Below are 20498 nucleotides of genomic sequence, written 5' to 3'. Positions count from 1 at the left end.
ATTAGGGTGGGAACTGAGAATGTAAAGGACTGAGATGATTATACTCTGAATTGTAGTAAAACATCAAAATGCATGCACTTTTGCAGAAAATCTAAAGCCATAAGAATATGATTTTGGACTGTTAGACTTTGGATCTGACAGTACTGAAGTATTTCCATTTGACTTCAGTATTCTATATATAAAATATTTTGGAAAGACAGCTAAAGCATTCTGTTCCGAAAATGTCAAAACATGATGATTAGATACCATCAGAACATACTTCTCTGAAAAGAAATTTTAAACCAAATGGAAACAATTTTGCCAGATGTTTTGATTTTTTGGTGGTCCTGTTGATCATTTCCATTAGGAGTTGTTTTCCTAGGTTCCAATATACAACAGTGGCTGTCATCTTCCAAATAATTTCACCAGGATAAAGTGAATGTATGCTCTTTGTAAACAATAAAAGCATATCTACACATTGGTTTGATGTAATTTTCTTTACTTCCTTTTTTTTTTGACAGAGGAGAGTTTTGAATAGAAATAACTTGGAGATAGAGTTGGAGGACATACATAGCACACAGAGTTCTGGAAAAACTGAAATTTTATAGTTGGAAGATGAATGAGTGGAGGTTTTCTCAAAAGACAGATTAATGGACTTTTTTATTATTTTAGTAAAGGCACCCAAATTGAGTGTATCTGATGTGGTTGTTGTCCAAGACATTATTTGTGTTCTTTGTATAGCACAGTAGAACAGGGTTGTTTTTCTTTTTATGTAAGATTTAATTACCAGTAGAATTTGTGTGAGAATTAATGAGAGTAATAGAGCAATTACTGCCTCTGGCAGTGATTCATGCCAATAGGCATATGCATAGGATTTCTGGTAAGTGCTTTGTAATGTGGTAATAGTTGTTAAGTATTGAAATGCTGTCCTACCTCACCTTCTTTCCTTACTCTTAAATGTGGCTTTAACATATAGTTCCTCACTGTATCCTTCTGTATGTTGCATGATGACCTTATAACATCAAGACTTACTCAAGACGCAATAGACACAGACTGTTATTTCAAGTGTTCTTTAGAAGATCAACGTTCTGCATTTCAAAAAAGTCAAAGTAATTTTGGGAAAAAAAAAAAAAAAACCCCAAACAAAAAAAACCCAAAAATCCAACCAAAACACCAAAACCAACCTGCAGGCAATCAGGCAATATTTAGAACCGCTTGCTGCAGCAACAGATAGCAAGGGTGCTGTCTGAACTACCTCTTTGATAAAGCCCTTCCCATGGTTTTCTGACCAAGAAAGTACAGTCCTAGATTGCATGTGGTTGTCTGCTTTTCTAAGAAAAATGGGCATGAAAGAAAACTCTTGGTAGCTTGCTTGCACGTGTGAATACTTGAGCCAGCTGTTCCATGACTGTTTTGCACAGAACTCGGTGCAGAGGATGTCCTCAGTGAGGAATATTTTGGGGGATTCTTCTTGATATTCTTTCTTCAGAATGAAGATGACACAAATCATATAGACAATATTCTGGCTAGGGTGGCATTATGGAAAATGTCCCTCTTCCCTTACATTTTTTTTCTCCTTTTTATTCAATTCTATTCCTTTTCACCTGATCGCTGTATAAAATTCTAGCCTTTTTCTCAGGATGTAACACACAACTGAACATTTAATGTGATAATAGTGAAAGAATTCAGTTGTGTTCAGATGCTGTCTTCCTTTAGCAGAATGCGTATAAAATAGAATCTTTGAATTATTCTTCAAGAAAATTTGAAGGTCCTGTGCTGTGAACGGCTACATGCCAGGCTTCTCTGGTATTCAGAAACTCATAATACTTAGACTAGACTTTTCTTCAGTGTGGTGTTTGTTATAAAGTCTTGGGGAAAATATATACATATATTTAACTTATAAAATGAATCACAATAAATCACAGTTAAGTAATCTAAAGAAAAGAAGCCTGTGCACCAAGTAAATCCTATGTGTGGGTATGTGTGCATGAATGTATTGGTATCAAGAGGTCAGGAATTCACTTCTGCTGCAACCCAGTAATCCTTTTTCAAAAATCCCTGTTTAAACCAAGCTCCAAGAACATTTTACATCAAATCAGCATGATATTCAAAATGTCGTGTGGGATTATGAATATCGTAGCCGTCAGATTCTCCGCAAACTTCATTACCAGGTCTCGACAGTCCTTCTGAATCTGCTTGTCTGGCATATCCTAGTCTGGAACCATTAAAGACCTGTTTCTAAATCATTAGTCTGTATAGATGAAAGATTGTCTTATTTTAGCTGCTAGAGAAAGTATGTGTTTAAAAGAAAATTAAAATCTTTCCCTGAAACTATAATCAGTTATAATATATTGGCAATAATCACTAATCCATGATGGTATTGAGGCTTATATAATTGAACTTAGTTCTGTGACTTTAAGTGCCTATGAGCATCATTTACTGTACCCTGTGAGGTCAGTCTTTACAGAGTTGTCTGCATCTTTCTCTTGCACAGCATATAATTTCTGCCAACTAGTATTTGTTTGCAGGATATTTTTGCTTGGCAGTATTTATTTACTGATGTTGTTTGTTTCTCCAACAAACATATAGGTTATCACAAAGCTCAGTTGTAGTCACGGGCAGATGTAAAAATCTGTTCCTCATTTGCGTAAGTAGGAGAAATGTGGACACAGGTTTCCTCAGAGCCTTGGTGTTGGAGAAAATCAGTTTAGCTTGGGGATAGCCACTGTTGGTAGTTACATGTTCAGTGAATGTTAAAAAATTTTCTGCAGACTATATTAGAAAAGCAGTTTAAAAGTTAAATGTAGAGGGGAGGGGTGGAGGAAGTTTTCAGAAGCCATCGTTTATTTGCATTGTTAATAATAGTGAAGAACAGGGGAGCTGAGTGGGGAAGGGGCTGAGGTACAAACCATTACATTTCATCAGGTTTTGGATTGAATCACTAATGGAATTCTTTGTGAAACAATAATTCATTATTCACCAAAATATGCCTCCTCTTGTAACCAAGCTTTTTATTTATTTAAAAAACTGTCAGACTGCTTCCTTCTCAGGAAGGTGTTTTAACATCAATATAACTCAATTGAAGTGCTTAACACATAGTACAAGCCACACTATGTCCTGCAAGTTTATCGTTTGAATTATGTTCTGGGCATCAAACAGAAGCATGTTGTGTTGCCTTGAAACTAATCTGCTACTAATTTCCAGAGAACATCTTTGACTCATGTAAAATATCACAGCATTTTTCTAGTCCAATAAATCAGCAAATAGGTTTTCAAATTAATGGCTTTATATGTAAACTAGTTTTGAAGGGAGGAACATTGATTCATTGATTGAAGTAGTTTTATCACTGTCCAAAGTAAATTAGATGTCTCATAATGCTTTTTCCCTGACCTGACTAATTTACAATGTGAAAATAAATGTTCAAGTGGTTTGTTTACAAAACAATAATAAGAAATCTGTTTCATGTAGATCTCTAAATACGTTTCCTGAAGTCCAGAGCTATTAAGCACAATTCTTACTAAATTTGTTAATTTATGCCAAAAATTGCTGTCTTTTATTTGCAGGTTTTGAATCTGAAGATGAATATTTATTAAACTGGTGGTGGCATCTTCACAGTCACGTCCAAAAGCAACAGGTTGAAAAAAGTCCTACCAGCTACAGTAATACAGTGATGGACAAATAAGTATACTGTACTTACATACTTGTACAGAACTCATTGTTCTGTGAACTAGTGGCAGTACTTACTAACTTATATGTATTTTGAGGCTTGCTTGTGTGGCTTTATTTCCCAACACTGTGATGGACTCCTTGAAGGAGAAATTCTCTATCAGTGGGAGTTACTGCTACCATTAGCTAGGGACCTGGTGCTTCTGCAACTTCTGTGGGTAATTTATTCCGAGATTGGAAACCTTTTCTGCTACCCTGGGGAATGGAAGGTCATGTTGTGTGTCAAAGGGAAGGTAATCTGCCCTGGTCATAAAATGTTACACTGAAAACATTGTTATGATAAATAGGCCACTTTTTATACCTCTTTCCCTCTCCTTAGCCAGTGCTCACCTGAGTTATTGAGTTTTAAGCCAGATGTTAATTCCACATTTAGAGTAATTGTTATCTGAGAAGAACTTCTTACAGCCACGTGCTTGTAGAAGGGAAAGGAGTTAGTGTTTGCTGTATGGTTTTTTCTTACTCACAGATAAAGGACAAAAAGTGCTGCCATCACTCATGTAAGTGAATATTTGCATGTGACTTAATTAGCTATTAAGGACTATCTGTGGGGTTTTGTAACACATTTTTGGCTTGAAATGCAGAAGCTTTTGTGATATATAAATGTACCAGTCTAAACTTACTCTTGTTCAACAGAATAGATAGATAGATATTACAGAAATAGAGTAAGATGATATTTTTTTTCCTTCATTGTGTAAGCCTCTGAGAGAGCATCAAGAGATTGACTGGAAAACTCTTTCAAAATTACTGACCGTAGCTTTATCTTCACCTTGAAATTTTAACATCTGAACTTATCTTACTTAGGCTTGACTAGATTAAAAGACAATATGTTGTCAATATTTCTCTTCTTGGAGAAAGAAAATTGATCTCCCTCTTCATCTTCCTGAATATTTCTGATCTCTATTTCTGTTAACAGTGGTTAGATTAAACTGCTTCAGGGCACAAAAGATCTGTTGGCAGGTTTATTGAATGACTTCTGTTCACTGGACTAGCATAGCTTAAGTTTTTAAATTTATCTTATTTTTTCTGTCTGGTATTAAATATAAAAATACATGTTGTCTGGTTAGGTGAAAATATTGCATTGTGTGCTGGGATCTGCAGTCTGGAAGGTTAGAGTGTGTGCGCCACAGTTTTAGAGGTGGAGGCCATACACAGCCCAAAAGAAACATTTTGACTGGTAAACACTCTTAGCTTCCTAAGTGGCAGATAGATCATCCATCCTACATTGTTTTTCAGAGTAACTGTAATGAAAATAGTAGGAAAACTAGTGTAACCTTTTTTCTTTTCTTTTATGTGGAGTAGCTTTCAGGTATGTTGTATTACTTCACTTAGGATTTAGTATTACTTTAATTCATGTTACTTCTGGACTCCAGAAAGATATGTAGGTGATATAGGTGCTGAGAAGTTGAATTTACTGTACTTGAGCTAATGGATGTCTCTGCTATGTCTTTAGCTAATCGTCATGCTCCAAAGATAAGAGCTGTGAGCTTATTGTTCCAGATCAGGCTTTTTTCAATGCTTGTTGGTGCTGATAGCACCTGGGAGGTGCAAGGAGTGGAGAGCCATACAGTGCAGAAAGCCATGGTGCGTAGTTCTGACACATCATGCTTGATGCATAGCAGTGCTGTGTAATTTATGTGGATGCAGATCAGCTGTGCCTGCCTGAAAACTTCAAATCTGCTTCTCTGACATGGTCAGTCATTCAGCTTTGCCAAGCATTTTTTTCCATTCAAACCTTGGCTCTGTTCACCTAGTTCCTTCTGCTCTTCTATCATATAAGAAGCTGCATCTGATTTCTCGTGGGGATGATGTGACACCCCGTGTTTATACCCATTGTGTTTCTGGGTTACTGTTCCACTGTTGGCTGAGGCTGGGGTTTTCAGCTCCCCTTTCTTTTGCGCTAGTGTTATCATCTGTTAAGCTTGTGAAGACTTCCATATCCTATAACTAATTAAATAGAAAAAAATACGGATCTAGTTCACTTGACTTTCCATGCCTTAGGTAGCAACAACCTGCATTTATTTTTTTTCTGACCCTCTGGTAACATAATCACAGTAGTCTGTCTGTATCTGAGCTTCCTGAAATTTGTGTATTGTCCAAAGGCACTATATTTACAGTCCCAAATGTCTAAAAATAATATTCAGTACTCTGTTGTACACACAAAGTGGGATGGTGATTTTGTTATGCATTCCAAATTAATTTTTGGGGGCTCTAGGTTTGACTAATAAGCTTTGCATAAATTAGAATTTTCTATGCTGCTACGTATTACATTGTAATTTCAAATATCTATCATTGTTGTCAACATTGATGTTACAGATTTGCTGAACTGAACATGCAGTGCTTTGCTATAAATGAGGGAAGGTCATTGAGCCATATGGTGATGGGAGGTCCAGCAGGGGATGTTTGTCACTACCGACTGAGGTATAAGAAACAAAGATTTTTGGATAAGCTGTAAAGCTGATAGAAATGGATGAGAGGATAAAGTTTGGAGAATAACTCCAGTATTCCAAATCCTGTAACTTCTATTGTGTTGTCTATAAGCAGGCAGAACAGGTGGTCTGTTGCTTCATATGGATTGTTTAGTAAATTGTATTTATGATTTATTGTTTTCTTTGTCATGAGATGACTAGATCCTATCTGATTTCAATGTAATTTCTTTTACTAGATTCATTTTGGACCTGTGATGCTTAAATTCTTTTTCAAAAAGTGCAGGTTTACTAGAGCAAAAATCAAGAAGCAAAATAAATTGGATTCTAGTAATAAAGACAAGGATCACTCTTGCAAAGTGAAACTTGGTTAGAAGTTTGTTCTGTACGCTCAAAATTACTAGCCTGTCAAAATGACCAACAAAGCTTCACCTCAGATAACCTGCAGAGAACTGTTTCTTAAAGTCTTTTGTAAGTCAGAATATCTCAGTTCTTATCTTAAAACTGTATGCTGTCAGCACATTTCTGATACTTGATCTCTTTTATCCTCTAAGGAATTGGCATTTTTATCATTTCCATATTAAAAGAATGAGTGCTGTAACTAGATATTTACTAGATGGAAATCTTTCATTTCAGAAATAATGCTGTGCTTCAGAAATACCCTATCAAAGACTCATCGTCATCCAGACCAAGCACACTGCAGTCCAAGAAGTTAGAATATCCCAAGGCTTTATGCCTTGTTGCTTAATTAAGTGGGAAATACTTGCATCCAGCAAAGCTGCGGAGCACCCAGTGGGTTTCTAAAGGAACAGTTACAGTTACCAAGAGGCGCAATACCATTAGCCCTCTTCAGGGTACCCAAGTCACAAGCTAGACTATGCCTTTTCTTAGAATGGAAGGTAACTCCTAGCCATGCTGAAGAGAGAAATGTTGACCGCAGCACTGGACTAAAGCTCTAATCTTTCCAGAAAAGTGTATAATGGAATTTGTAATGGCTATTCACAGCAGGCCAGGCCTGTTTAAAGAACTGTTCAGAAATAGCAGCACAGCAAATGGAGCGGTATATATCTGCCTCGAAAGGTAGAAATTGGCCTTGTCAGGATATGAACTTGTGTTTCAAGGCATTCCCCACTTGGTAATTGGGCTGCAGAGCTAGCCGAGTGTCCTGGCAAGCAGTTGGCAAGGGTCTTGGCAGTGAAAACTTACCTATTACAGCTGTTGGCTGTTAGCTAAAACAGAGAGCTATTAGTCATCTCAGGGCATCAGGACACTTTCCCTCTGTGGCAAATTCTGGTTGTAGTTCCTGCAGCACACACTTGACTGGTGCCTCATTAACTGAACAGCTTGTTTGATTGGGTCCTTCACTGGTAACCCTCTTTTTTTTTTAACCTCTTCTGCAATATAACGTTGCAGTTGCAACTCCAATTAAGATTAAAATAATACTTTCATTTGGACATCTTTCCTTTTTCCTTTTAACCCTGTCCTTCTGAAAAGCACTCCCTTTTGCACAGAATCTTTACGCTTAGAATTGAGCCAATAACTATTTTTATTTTTAGAAGTACAGGACCAAAAATACATGTTTCAAATGCAAAAATAATCATAGTTAACTACTGATACTACTGAATAGCGCTGATAGTATTCTGGGACTATGAAGAAGAAGGTGTTTGGGAACTGAGGATAAGTCATGCCTGACCAACATGATTGCCTGGACTTGTGAACAAGGGGGGAGCAGTAGATGTCATTTAACTCCCATTTAGGGAAGCTTTCAGCGATGACTCCCACAATATTCTTGTATCCAAGTTAGGACTCGGTGGTCTGGATGGGTGGACAACCATGTGCCTTTAAGATTAGTTGAATGCTGGGGCCTAGAGAATGGTGGTTAATGGGTCTTCAGAGGTTGATCCTGGGACTCATCCTGTTTCACAACTTTATCAGTGACCCAGAGGAGTTAATTAAACTTGCAGCTGACACCAAACTGGGGAGCCAGTGTGCTCAAGGGCTTGGAAGCCTGAAGGAAAAAGCCAACAGCAACCGTATGAAATTCAGTAAGGACAAATGCAATGTCCTACATCTGGGAAGGAGAAGCCACTGAACAGACAAGGGACTGACTGGTCAGAGAGCATCTCTTCCAAAGAGGGGCTGGGTTTCCCAGCAGACAGCTAGCTGTGTGCCCTGGCAGCAAGGAAGGCCAGGAGCGTCCTGTGATGATGTATCACAGTTGCTCAGGACCACATTGAAGGCAGCAGTTATCCCCCTTGGTGCTTGTTAGACCGCACCTGAAGTACTGCATCCAGTCTTGCCCCCACCCCCACCCCCCTACAGGAAGGACATGGATAACCACCATTTCAGCAGATGCCACCAAGGTGGTTGGGGGCTGAAGCACTTGGACTGTGAGAAAAGGCTGAGGGAGATGGGCTGGTTTAGCCTGGAGAAGAAACAACACTGAGGGAACCTAAGAGCAATCAGTACCTCAAAGTATCCAGAGGTGCTTGACAGGAGGACAGGAGACAGCAGATGTAAAGGAAGAGAGGTTTTCAAACTGGCTTTAAGGAAAAGCTTTTTTCCCCTCCAATAAGGACAGCCAAGCAACTGAGCATGTTTCCCAGAGAGGTGGTTCAGTCACCGTCCTGATTTTCAAGACCTCACTGGACAGAGCCATGAGTAGCCTGGTCTGATCCCATTGTTGACGCTCCTGTCAGCAGGAGGTGGGCCTACAGACCTCCAGAACAGCTTTCCAGTTGTGAATGATGCTGTGGTCCTGTTGATCAGGTGGTCATCCATGCTGTCTTTGAAATGGGTGCAGGCACAAACTTGTGAAAGGATACAGTCAGAAAAAAAGTCCTTTTTTCCTAAAAACAGTCACGAGTGTGTCTGTGTGTATATATATGTATCTATCTATACATATATAAATATGGGGAGGCATTTTCAGTTTTTAGATTGATATAAAAAAAAATGAAAGGAAACTCTCTTGAAACAGGCTTGCATATTAGAAGCTTTTTCTCTTTCTCCTCTAGGGCAACTTGTACTGAAAAGGATGCTCTTACTACAAGTTTTGGGATGTGGGACACAAAGTAGCAAGATTTGCTTTAGAAATAAGTTACAAATCCTTGTATCTGATCATACACCATGTATCATACCCACTGGGTCACAGTCACCAGCTCTCCAGTGTGTTTTATAATGTTAGTCAATTTTTATCCCTCTCCTCTCTTCTTCTGGGGTAATCCTATCACAAAGTATCTCCAGTTTTGTTCTCTTCTGGATGTACTTCTTGGCAACTGCATTGAAACTCATATTTTGTATATTAGCAGAGAAATCAAGTAGTGGCTTGTAGGTTTCATTCTATAGGCTTTTTGTGAAGACTGTGTAGGGACTTTGATTAGAAAATTCAAGGAAATCATACAGGGTTAATGCCACCCCCACTCCCCCAAGCAATTCCTGGTTCCAGGAATAGGCTTTGCTTTGATTTTAGAAAGCAGGCTGGTGTCGTTGTGCTGTAACTTGTGGTGGCAGTGCTGAAAACGTGTCTAGTGATGGAGTTTGAGGAACACCTTGCTGATAAAACATTGCATCCCATCCATCACCCTTCTATTGTTCCTGTGTTTAATTAGACAAGTCATAACTACTTCCCTATGGAGTACTTACTTCTCAGTCTCAAACACACATGTGTTGTCAAATGTTTCTTTTGTTAGTATTAAATGGTACTTGCACGCAGCTTTTGCCTCATCTTTATTGGTGTCTTTTAATGAGACCTTTGTAGACAAAAGAAGAATGTAAATACATACATATATATGGAAATATGTATGTGTACACATTATATGTAAAAATAATCATTCTCTCTGAAGTAATTCTGTACATGGAGACATCCTCACTAATGCCAATAGAAGTTTAAGGTAAGCTAAAACTACTTTTCTGCAGAATTTTTTTTATATAAAAACTTTCCATTTTTAAATTATATGTATTTCTGAAAATTCAATTAGGCAAATCTTATTTGGTGCACATTTTGCTAGTAATAATGGGAAATTCTGAAAATTCATGCTGTTGTTAAGTTAATAGATGTAGACATTAATTGGAATGGAGAAGTGGTAAGAAAATACAGTTAGTGAAAGGAAACAATGACCATTTATAAAAAGGATCCCTCACTTGAAGTAATACTGTATTGTAAATCAGTATCTCAGTTTTGCACGTTGTGTCCTTAAATAAAAGCATCATATTCTTCATTTCAGAATTATTAACCACACTGGGCTTCCTAGCTGTTGGCTGCTGATTACTTGCCTTGATTTTATTAAATACAACTTAAACTAGTAAGGAAAAATGCATGTTACTTTATACCTTTTTTGAAAGTCTTGAATATTCTAACCTGCTGGCCTCTTCTTGTAGTCTGTTCTGCTTGCACAGGTTGGGTACCACAGTCCTTCTCTTCTATCTTTGTGCATGTGCTCGATGACTTGCAATTTGTAATAGCTGTGATGTTTCGCATATGTTGCCTATAAATGTGATGTGATCTATTAATACATTATATTTGTTCACAATCACAATGACAATATATCAACAAGTTTGTAAAGCTGTCCTGAAAAGATGACTTAAACCTTTAGCATGTTGTGATAGTGTTAAATGAAAAGTGATGCTGAGAAAAATACTGCTTGGCTGGGTTTGTTTTGAAGGCATTGTACTGTGTACTTACAAGCAAGTATGTCTGTCTGGTGTTTCAGTTTGTTTTCTTACTCTCTAGTTTAGCAGAGCACAAAGATATGAGAGTGAAAACTTGAAAAAGGACCATATATTTTTTATTTTCTGGTCAGTCATGACATAAGTAAACATTTTGAAATAAAAATATCTAAATCCCCAAGCAGCTATTATTTTCTGAAGTACCACTGTTGCGATTTCATTTTTCCTTAATAGCCATTGTTTCAGACTTCGCTTCTTGTAGGCTTCATTTTTATGAGGACACATGTAAGGTTTTCGATTGTGCTTCAGGGAAGGAAGATGATGAACTCTTTGAAGGTAGAGGTGAATGACTGAATATTAGGAAAAAGACTTTTTTCTAACCTAACTCTGGTTTTTACTATTGTTTGGGGGCACTGTTGCCTCTTAACATTAGCAGGTAGTGTCCATCCCCTGTGAGTCTGTGATGTTTTGGCCCTGGCGTTGTTCTTGCATTAACCCCCAACCACTCTTTGTATTTTCTACTGATGTGCATCTGTTACCTTGCATAGCCATCCACCTGCAGTGGCTTTGGTCTGAAGCCATGCACTGAGTCACGTACCCATTGAGTACATACTTTTCATTTCATTGGGAGTTAATTGTGTGACAGATGCACATAAGTAGGGATCACGAAAAGTGTTTCGACTGTCTGTATGTAAAAGAGTACGGAGTGAATATACTCAGCTGTACACTCTTGCTTGGGTTCTGCTGTCACTAGCTCTCTGAAGGTCTTTGCGGAAGATAAAATCAAACATGTTCTCTGTTAAAATTTCGGTGTGCTTGGATGACAAAAAAAAAAAAGAAAATGCCTTGTTGCATCTTTCAGCCATTTTTCAGTGTCTATTTCTGAAGAATGGTGAGAAAAATAGTAGATTGTGAAATGCAGTCAGAGTTTTCATTTGCAGTGATGCTTCTTAATGAACACTGTTGCATTCCTAGGACCTTTCCCAAAGGTCTATAGGAACTGTTTGAGTGTACTGTATGCAGAATTGCTTTCCCTTTCTATTTCTCTGGAGAGCTTGGTACCTTCTTTTTGAAGAGTCCCTTTTGTTTATGCGACTGTCTCAGCCTCTCAGAGTGGGATCCATTGCAAATTGTATGCATCTAAATCAGTACTGCTGTATTCCCTCCTCTTCAATGCTAATGTTCATCCAGTTCCATGCAGAGCTGATGGAGCTTGCTAATCCAGAAAAAAACACAAAAACAAAAGAATCAACACCACCAAAACAACAACAGAGAAAAAGGTTCATTATTTTAGTAGGTTGGCTTTCTGTCAGGTTACCCAGTCCTTCTAGCTCACTTCAGGACCAAATACCAGACTGGCAGTGCTGGTCTGAAGGAGGCAGAGGAAGGGGGGTTGTGTCTACCAGGGAGGGCGACAAAACTGCAGCCCTTCCATTCACATTGGCTTAAACTTGTTGCAGTGCTCTATGTCTTCAGTTCCTTTATGCCAGCTTGAGTAAATAAATCATTCATAATGTACAGCATCCATTTCTCTTGCTGGAATGCTTTTCATCTGTCACTCTGTCTTAAGATTGTGCTTCTTTCAGGTTAATGTTGTAAAGTTTTATGAAGATAGCCATATATTCTCTGCCACTGGCACTTCAGCCTGTGCCTTCAAATAGTATATGATCAACTGTTCTGGTGTTTACACTTACTGAAGTGAAAGTACACACCGTTAGAGTAGCTAATCAGCTGATCAGTCTGTTCATCAATGAGAAGGTCTTATCTTACTCTGATAAGATCTTATCAGGGTAGTGCTCTTAAAAAAAAACCAACCACAACAGATATATGTCTGAACAAACAAGTTCTTTTCAAAGCATGTATATCTTTACTACATGTTGCTACCCACGTTACTGTACTTTCAAAAGAGCTCAGTTGGTCACAGACTTCTAACGGTATCACAGCCCTAATGTTAGTACTGGCTTTTAGTACTTACTTAGTTCAGAAACTCTTGAAGTGTAGAGTATTGAGGTTTGGACTGACACTGCTCACAACTGTTGTTGCATATAAAAAGATGTTGTTTAAAAAAAACCAAAACAAACAACCCCCCCAACTCTGACAGTTTGTTTATATCTTGACTTAACAGTTTTTACATAATTTTGAAAGAATTCGGGTGTTGGCGAAATGTTTCCCTGGCACCTCTCAATGGGGAAGAAAGGATGTTTTAGTCATTATAGTACTAGCTTTGAGCTTTGAGTTCAGCTTATCCTTCTTTTAAGTGATATATTTAATGTCAGTGTAATCTTAGTACAGAGTAGTGCCACGATGTAGGGCTAGTTTTTGAAGTGTGTTTAGAGAATACCGGCGATGTATTGATTTAGCTGTAGAATTAAGATTGTGTTAAAGCCTATGTAAAATAACTTCATTGGGGTGTTAATGATCATAAAGTTTTAAATAAATTATAAAAGAAAAAAACAGCACAACTTTATGACTATAGATGAAAACTGTTCTGGTGATGTTTTTTAAATGCACGTTTTCTTTCTCAGCAACTGTTGGGTGTAATGAAAGGAAGAGAGAAAAAGGAACAATTAATGCACCATATGTACAAAACAAAAAACCAGTCTGTAGGTGTTATACTGGACGTTAATTTGTTTTAGTCCCATGTATCTTTTTTCTGTAGCCAGCATTTCCTCATTTGTATTGCATTTTGAAAGACTTGTACCCAGTAATGGATAGTTGCTGTTCGTTGTTCTTGTTTTTTTCTTCTAAGCTAAAATGTGTATATATATATACACACACACAGTGTCTTTGTTTTGGAAACCCTTTCTCTCTTGCAGAAAACACTCCATTTCTTCACAGTTTAACCCTACTTACGGATATGGGATGATTTGAAATCCATCCATTATTAAGCAACAAAATTACACAACATCTTAATGATTTGGGGCTATTTCTTTTCTAGAAGAAATAAGCAGTTTCCTCTTCAAATCTTGCTAGGACAGCAGCTGCAGATGAGAATGAGCTTCCATATTTAATACATTCTATTAACTTCACACATACAAACACACACTCACTCACTCACGCACCCAGCGTCACATTATAGGTGAACAGGCCCTAATTAAAAGCACACACCATCTGCTGGTGTGCGGCAGCAGGGTGGCACTCCATAACCATACTGATTCCTGTGATTGAAATGTATTATTTATGAGCTCAAAGAGAAAATATGCTGCTTGGCTGGTGGAGGCTACATTAGGAGCTGGATAGCACCATCTAATGGTATGGAGTGCCTCTGGCTGTTCATCTTCCCTCTTCTTCCTCTCCCATCCTCAGTCTCCTCCCCCAATATTTTTGTTTTTGAACGTTGTCTTTGGAGCGTTTTATGATCAAGTTTCAGTCAATTTTGTGTCTCGTGTTTCACTTTTATACAAGATTGAAAATGGTTGTTGAAATATTACACTATTTGTGGGGTTTGCAGCAGCATTATTTATTTTTTTTCCTTCCAGCGCCACACAGGGTTTTAGTTTCTGTAGTAAAAATGATACTGATGTGATGTGGTGATAGAGAAGTGGGACATTATCAAGATAGCTGAGCAGGATCACTTTATTACCATTTCTCCTTCCCCTCTCAAGCATGCATGTAATGAAAGTATCTACTGCTCAGCCTGAAAATTTCATTTTAGTATTGAAATTGTTTTTTGGTTTGTTTTTGTTTTTTTTTACTGAGTGGTACACTACAGACTGCGTAAAGGTCCTTTACTGGGTTGAAAAGAAAGGGGAGAGATTTGGGGGTAGCTGTAGCATTGTACCATCCTTCCTGGTAGCAGAGATCATGACCTCTTCCTGCTTGTAGAGATTGTGTCCTGTTATTGCTGTTTTAGTTAGTGGGGAAATGCATGAGGAGGTGTTGGACTGTGGACTGAGGGGTGAAATACTCCTTATCAAGAGAGGAAAGGTGTGACAGGGAAGGAGCCCTTTCTGTTATGGTTGGTCCATCAGTCTGCCTTTATTGGCTGCGGGAGTACAAAGTCAGAACTAGTAATAACATAATGTATTTAGTGGTTAGTTCAGTGACCTTTAGAGTATGCAGAGTGACAACAGTTGCACTGATTCAAAATAATTTGGGGAATATTTTTTTTCTTCTTAGGCTTTTTGTTATGTTCTTGAGTTTTGCAGTATCCATGCCAGGCATCCAACAGTATATTTACGGCAGTAACAAGCATGAGGACTGGACTGATATGTGATATACAAATTTTTTCTACAATAACTTCCAGTAAAACCACTTTTTTTTTTTTTTAATTAAAGAATCTGGTCACTCTTTCAGCTGGGGCAAGACAAGACCCTAAATAAAAAGATATATGTATAAATCTGGCAAAATACATATATCTGTGTGTGTATGTGTATGTATATTTATTTTAAAAAATCAGCATGTTTTAAAGAATGTTGAAATGTCATAAACTGTGGCACATCTATGAATACATGTTGTCTTATTGTTTGTGTTTAGAATGTATGCCATCAGAAGGATAAGAGATGCCTTCAAAGAAAACAAGAATATAAAGGATTCTGAAAAAATAGAAGAATTAGTGAAAAAAGCCAAAGCAAACCTAGAGGTTATTCATCGGCAGGTATGTTTATTTCTCTCATTTTATCTAAGAGTTGTACACTTCTTAGTCAACTGTCCTATACCAGTACAGATGGAAAAAATAAATTCTTGCTCAGAACATCTCTAGATGAACAGTAACTGTTCTTGCATGTCTGAGTCTGAGACGGTGGGAAACATCCGTTTCTCCATGATGGTTGCTGTAGGACATTTAGGGATGTTTGTTCCATTAGCAAGAACAGGCCTTGCTATCACACGTTTATATGCTCTTCTGTTACCTTTTCAGTTGTTTATTTTACCATCTCTTCACGCTGCTTCTCTGCCCTGCCCTAATTTTCCTTTGAATCTGCTTCCTCTAGCCCATGTGTATTAGATTGCTTTCCTCCTTCCATCGTAGGTTTAGAATAGTGGCTGTGACATTCACTCCAAATAGGCTTGCCCTGTGTGTTTGTTTTTCCCCACCTCTAGATACAGTGTTAGAACAATAGCAAAACAAGAAAATCCTAAAGTGAATTAAGTAAATGCTGGCTAAATATGTCCAAGCAGGGTGACAATTTTTTCTTTGGAAAAAGTTGAGCCACTGGCAATATTTTTCTTGACCTTGTCCAAGTAGCATTTGTGGTATCTTGGTTCCTTCCACTAGCAGCATATTTAGACATGAATTATACTTCGTTGAACTTTAAATACTTCATTACTTCTCATACATACCCACTGTCTTATCTGCAGTGACCACTGGAAATTTGAAGAAAGCATGTTTCTGTGGCTGAACTCTCTAAGAGCACTTGCAGTGCTTAAGCTGTCCCTCCTTGCAAAATCCACACTTACTGACACCGGTCAGAGCTGAGTAGTACTTTTATTAAATATCAAATTAATATGTGCTCCTGTTCCTCCATGGTCTGTTTTAACATTAATCTTTTAACAACCAGCAGGTCATTTAGCTGGATTCTTACTTCAGTAGAAAGCTGAGCCCTTTGATTTGGCAATTGAGTATGAATGTTTTGGTGCAAGTTTAATTATTTCTTTGGAATTTCTTCTCCCGGGAACAGGTGGTGTTTTGTGCTACCATAGTTTTGCCTTTTTTTTTTTTTTTTTTTTTTTTTACCCTAACACTGCTGTTTTTGTATTTTGAAAGCGTTTCTCAAAGAAGCAATTCAGTTTGGATTGATTCAATGCAGTTATATTTAAATGTTGGGGTGGGGTTTTTTTCATACCTGTAGGTGATGTGTAGCGTTTTCAGCCCTTTTTTTTGAGGTTTTATCTTAGAGAGCCTTGATATCCAATATTCTCCGGGGAAATATTAGAGGCTGGAGAAGGCAATGAAGGAGGTGTTACAGGAAGAGTCAGAGATCACTCAGATCTGAGTTAGTAGTTTATTGAGTTATAATCAGTAAATTTAGGTACGTAAAGTATTTAGTAAGTACAGATGGATTGGAATACTCTACTATTTACTACACTTTAAGTTAGGATGGGATACAGAAATTATTGCTTAAGCTTAGTTATACTATCTCAAATGTTACATACATGCAAAAAAATGTCACTTACCAGCCCGCTGATGTCTGGTGTCAGGTAAGGGATCTTTCAGCTTGGAGGGGTAACCTTGAGAGGAACCCCTACTCAAGGGGAGATCACCGCACCGCAGCCAGCTGCTATGGAGGGAGAGCTCAACTGACACTAACGGCTGCAGATACTTATAGTGTAAAGTGGTTGATTTTTAGTCACGTTTTCTGCTGTGTTAATGCAGTTTCGGCCACTTATCGGCCCATTCTCCAGTGAAACTTTGGGTTTGGTGCTCAGCTCTTCCCTGACAGCCTCACACAACAGATTAACTTTGGTTAAGCCTACTTGCTAAGCATCTGCCTGGACCAAAGTACAGTTAGTTCACACAGGAGAAGTTCATCTGTTACAGGGGTGGCAAAAGGTAAGCATGCACGGGGTCAAATTCTGCCACTTACAGAAATCTGCATTAAAGAAGTAACAATTCGTGGCTGTGGGATGTCCCATAGTGAAATGCTACAGAAAATCTCTTCTAGATTGCGGCTAAGATAAATTTCTGTCAGCATGCCTGAAAATGCTCTGTGATGCTTGCAAGTAAGAATGTAGACATTGTAGCTTTGATAAATAAGGAAAACATTAGTGAGGCTACCACAGTAAATGTTTTCCCATGAAATGGATGACTGAAGTGTACTAAATTTATTTTGAAATATCTTAACTAGGACCTGCTTGGCACAAGTCTTCTATAATACCAAGTACTTCCTTATTCTGCAAAAAGTTCAATTTCAAGGTACCAAAGCACTTGACATAGGTGGGAGATATTGTTCCTGCTTTATAGATAAAGTATCTGCGATGCTGATTTGTGGTACTTTAATGTTCAGGTTACCCTGACCTGATGTGGCTATGATTTGGCTCTTGCTGGTTCTGTGAGCCTAAATAATAAAAGGAAGTTCTAAGTCAAGCGGTGGGTAAGTTGTGTTAAAATAAAAGCTTTCCAGCTTTTCTTTTGACAAAATGTGGTTCTGGTGACTCATCTAAGCCGTAATAAGTCTGGGTTAGACTTTAAAATAGAACTCCTGTCTCCTGTCTGAGTCCTGTGAACACCCAGATTACCGTATTACTGTAGACCCTGAAAAAATCTACCATTTCTCTAAAACAGACTCCTGACAGGGTTGGACTCTTGTGGGTCTTGTCTTGCACCTTTTAAGAAATTTTTGTTTAGCGTAAAGGTTGTCCCTCAGCATCGGATAGGTCTTTCAGCTGCCTTGGAAAAAGTAGGAAAAGCAGGCAGGCTTGGTTAATCTCTGTCTGGTATACCGACTTACTGTCCTTTGTAAAGGAGTTTAAGGATACTTTGTGTTCGGAGGTTGCTAGTGAACATTTTGATCATACATAAACATACATGTACATGTGCCTGTACATACACAGCTATCTCTAATAAGCCTGCACATGAGCAATAGGTAATTGTTTGATATACCAGTCTGTATTTTGCACTGCTAAAAATGTTGTGCATTTAATTCTTCATTCAAGAAAATGACAGCGATAAAAGGTTAGACAGGATTTGTTATTTTCTCTTAGCATGGATTCTGCTTTTTTTCATTTCACCAGCAGAATCATTTTAATCTGCTACTTCGTGCCACCCCCACCCCACCCCTTTTGCTACTTTGTAGTAATGGCAAAGAAATTTTGTAAGAAATCTTTCTTGACTGAAGATTGAGAGACATCATTGCGAGCCACATTTTGCTCTACCACGTAATACATAAATCGCTTTAAAATATTTTATATGTAAGTGTGAATTTTTCAGCCGGGAAGATGTTCAAAGGCAAAAAGGGCTTGTAGGGTTTCAGTTCCCTGGAATAGCATCACTTGAATTTTCAGAATATGAAACTCTCCACATATGTTTTAGTTTTGTAAACATAGAAAACTAGTATATCTTATACATTATAATCAAACTGTTGTGAAGCAAACTACATTAAATACCTCTCTTTCTGTTATGCGTTTGTTACTTGGAGGGTGTGTTTGTCACTGCGACATACCAAAATAAAGCAGAATGACCTGGGTTATTGCTAAATTTGCAGAGTTTTGCTTGTTTGTTGTTTCAAATCTTAGTTATTTGAAGGATTCTCCCACATGTGAAACCATTCTGCTAAAGCTAAAGTAGTTTTAATTTGAATCATATTTTGGTATAATTCCATGTAAGAATTTAGGGAAAATATACTTTAAAAGTAAGGAATATTGAAGTCTGACACAACCTCCCCTTTCTAACACTGCTAAAACAGTGAAACTTACGTTGAAGTGTCTCTTCTATGTCACACCTCCTAGAAATTTTCCAGACAAAGTGTAATCATGCTGTATTCGGTTTTGGAAGGAAGTATGTGTTTATCTTACATGTTTGTGGGAGCAACAGACAGTAACACACATAGTAACATAATAGGCAGTGGAACTTTTAACAGAAAATAAGCTGGTAAAAGAAAATTAGTTTATCAAGAGAATGTGTTGACACATGAGTCCCTGCAAGACTTCATGTTTGGGTAACAAGGATTGTTTTTTTCTGAGTCGTTCCTCCCCAACGCCCCCCCCCCCCCCCCCCCCCCAAAAAAAAAAAAAAAAGTGTTTCTAAAAAATTTGAGAACTGTTCTTTGCAGAATTTCTATCATGTTTCATTGTCATCTGTCTTTCAGCTGCAGAGGAAGAAATAAATATTGGAAAAATAGCAACACTGTCTTAAAAGTGAGGTTTTCAATAGAGCTATTAAAAACCTTAGCATCTAAATTTATATTCATATTTACTTGCTGTCAAATTTAATCTTGCTCTGTGGAAAAACATTCATTCTTGCTCCCTGTTTAATTGAACATTTAAGTAATGAAGTCATCTGACATTATTAAGACTTCATATTATGCTTGGTTAGTTTTAAATATAAAGTGCTTTTATTTTTAAATGCAGAAGCACTGAAGCAAATGTAAGATCTAGCATGCTTCTCTTTTTTTGCCAAGTTTGGGGTTTATTATGATGTAGCACATCTTGGTATTGCTGACTTTTACATAGTGTGTCGATAGAAATTAAATAATATCCCACTTTGCTGACAATTTGTTGTTACTCTGAAATCAAATTTATATTCACTTTACATCCTAATTTATGGTTTAGTCATCAAAGTGACCATTGAAGTGTAAGGTTCATAAATAACTATTTGAATCAGCCTAGTGGGAAATGTGAAATAGTGACAGATTACTGTCATTTTGTTCATGTCAGTCACTGTACAATTTGCTTGAATGTTATAAAAGTAGCTTTATAAAGCTGAAAAGCATGGAGGAACATTAATCTCTGCCTTAGTTGTCCTCTGCTTGTTATTGGTTTCGATTTAAAAATAGTCTGGCTAAAGGAAGGAACAACTGATTCCTTTCTCAACGCTGTGAAGATATTTTTTGTGTGTTTACTATGTAAACAGTACAATTTGTGGTGTCTTCCCTGCAAAGGACATTGTGAGAAATGCATTGTCACAAGTAAGTTTGAAATAGAAAGTCTTAAAAAATTTTGAGGCTGTCTTGAGGTCCTTTGAGGATTATTGTAACAGCTGTTCCCCAGCTATGCTAATATGACTTCATTTGTGAGTTTCCATTGCTATTGGAATATGTTAGTGGTAAG

General features: G+C 37.6%; 1 protein-coding gene across 6 annotated transcripts in view; it reads left to right on the top strand.

Moving 5' to 3' along the window:
- The window catches only part of LYRM4 (LYR motif containing 4), a 91826-nt gene that overhangs the window by 7499 nt on the left and 63829 nt on the right, over positions 1 to 20498 (top strand). For 4 of the 6 annotated variants that reach the window (XR_008731565.1, XR_008731564.1, XM_055706127.1 and 1 more), the window contains exons 2-3: positions 6019 to 6123; positions 15270 to 15390. Coding sequence is in view for 3 of the 6 variants with exons in the window: in XM_055706127.1 (XP_055562102.1) it covers positions 6019 to 6123; positions 15270 to 15390 (226 nt within the window). In the remaining 3 variants the exon portion in view is untranslated. The remainder of the gene's footprint in view (positions 1 to 6018; positions 6124 to 15269; positions 15391 to 20498) is intronic. The other 2 variants (XR_008731566.1, XM_055706129.1) reach the window with 1 other exon arrangement.

The sequence above is a fragment of the Falco cherrug genome, chromosome 3, assembly GCF_023634085.1.
Source record: "Falco cherrug isolate bFalChe1 chromosome 3, bFalChe1.pri, whole genome shotgun sequence".
Taxonomy (NCBI): domain Eukaryota; kingdom Metazoa; phylum Chordata; class Aves; order Falconiformes; family Falconidae; genus Falco; species Falco cherrug.
Note: the sequence above shows the minus strand (reverse complement) of the source record. Positions and strands in the feature narration are given on the sequence as shown.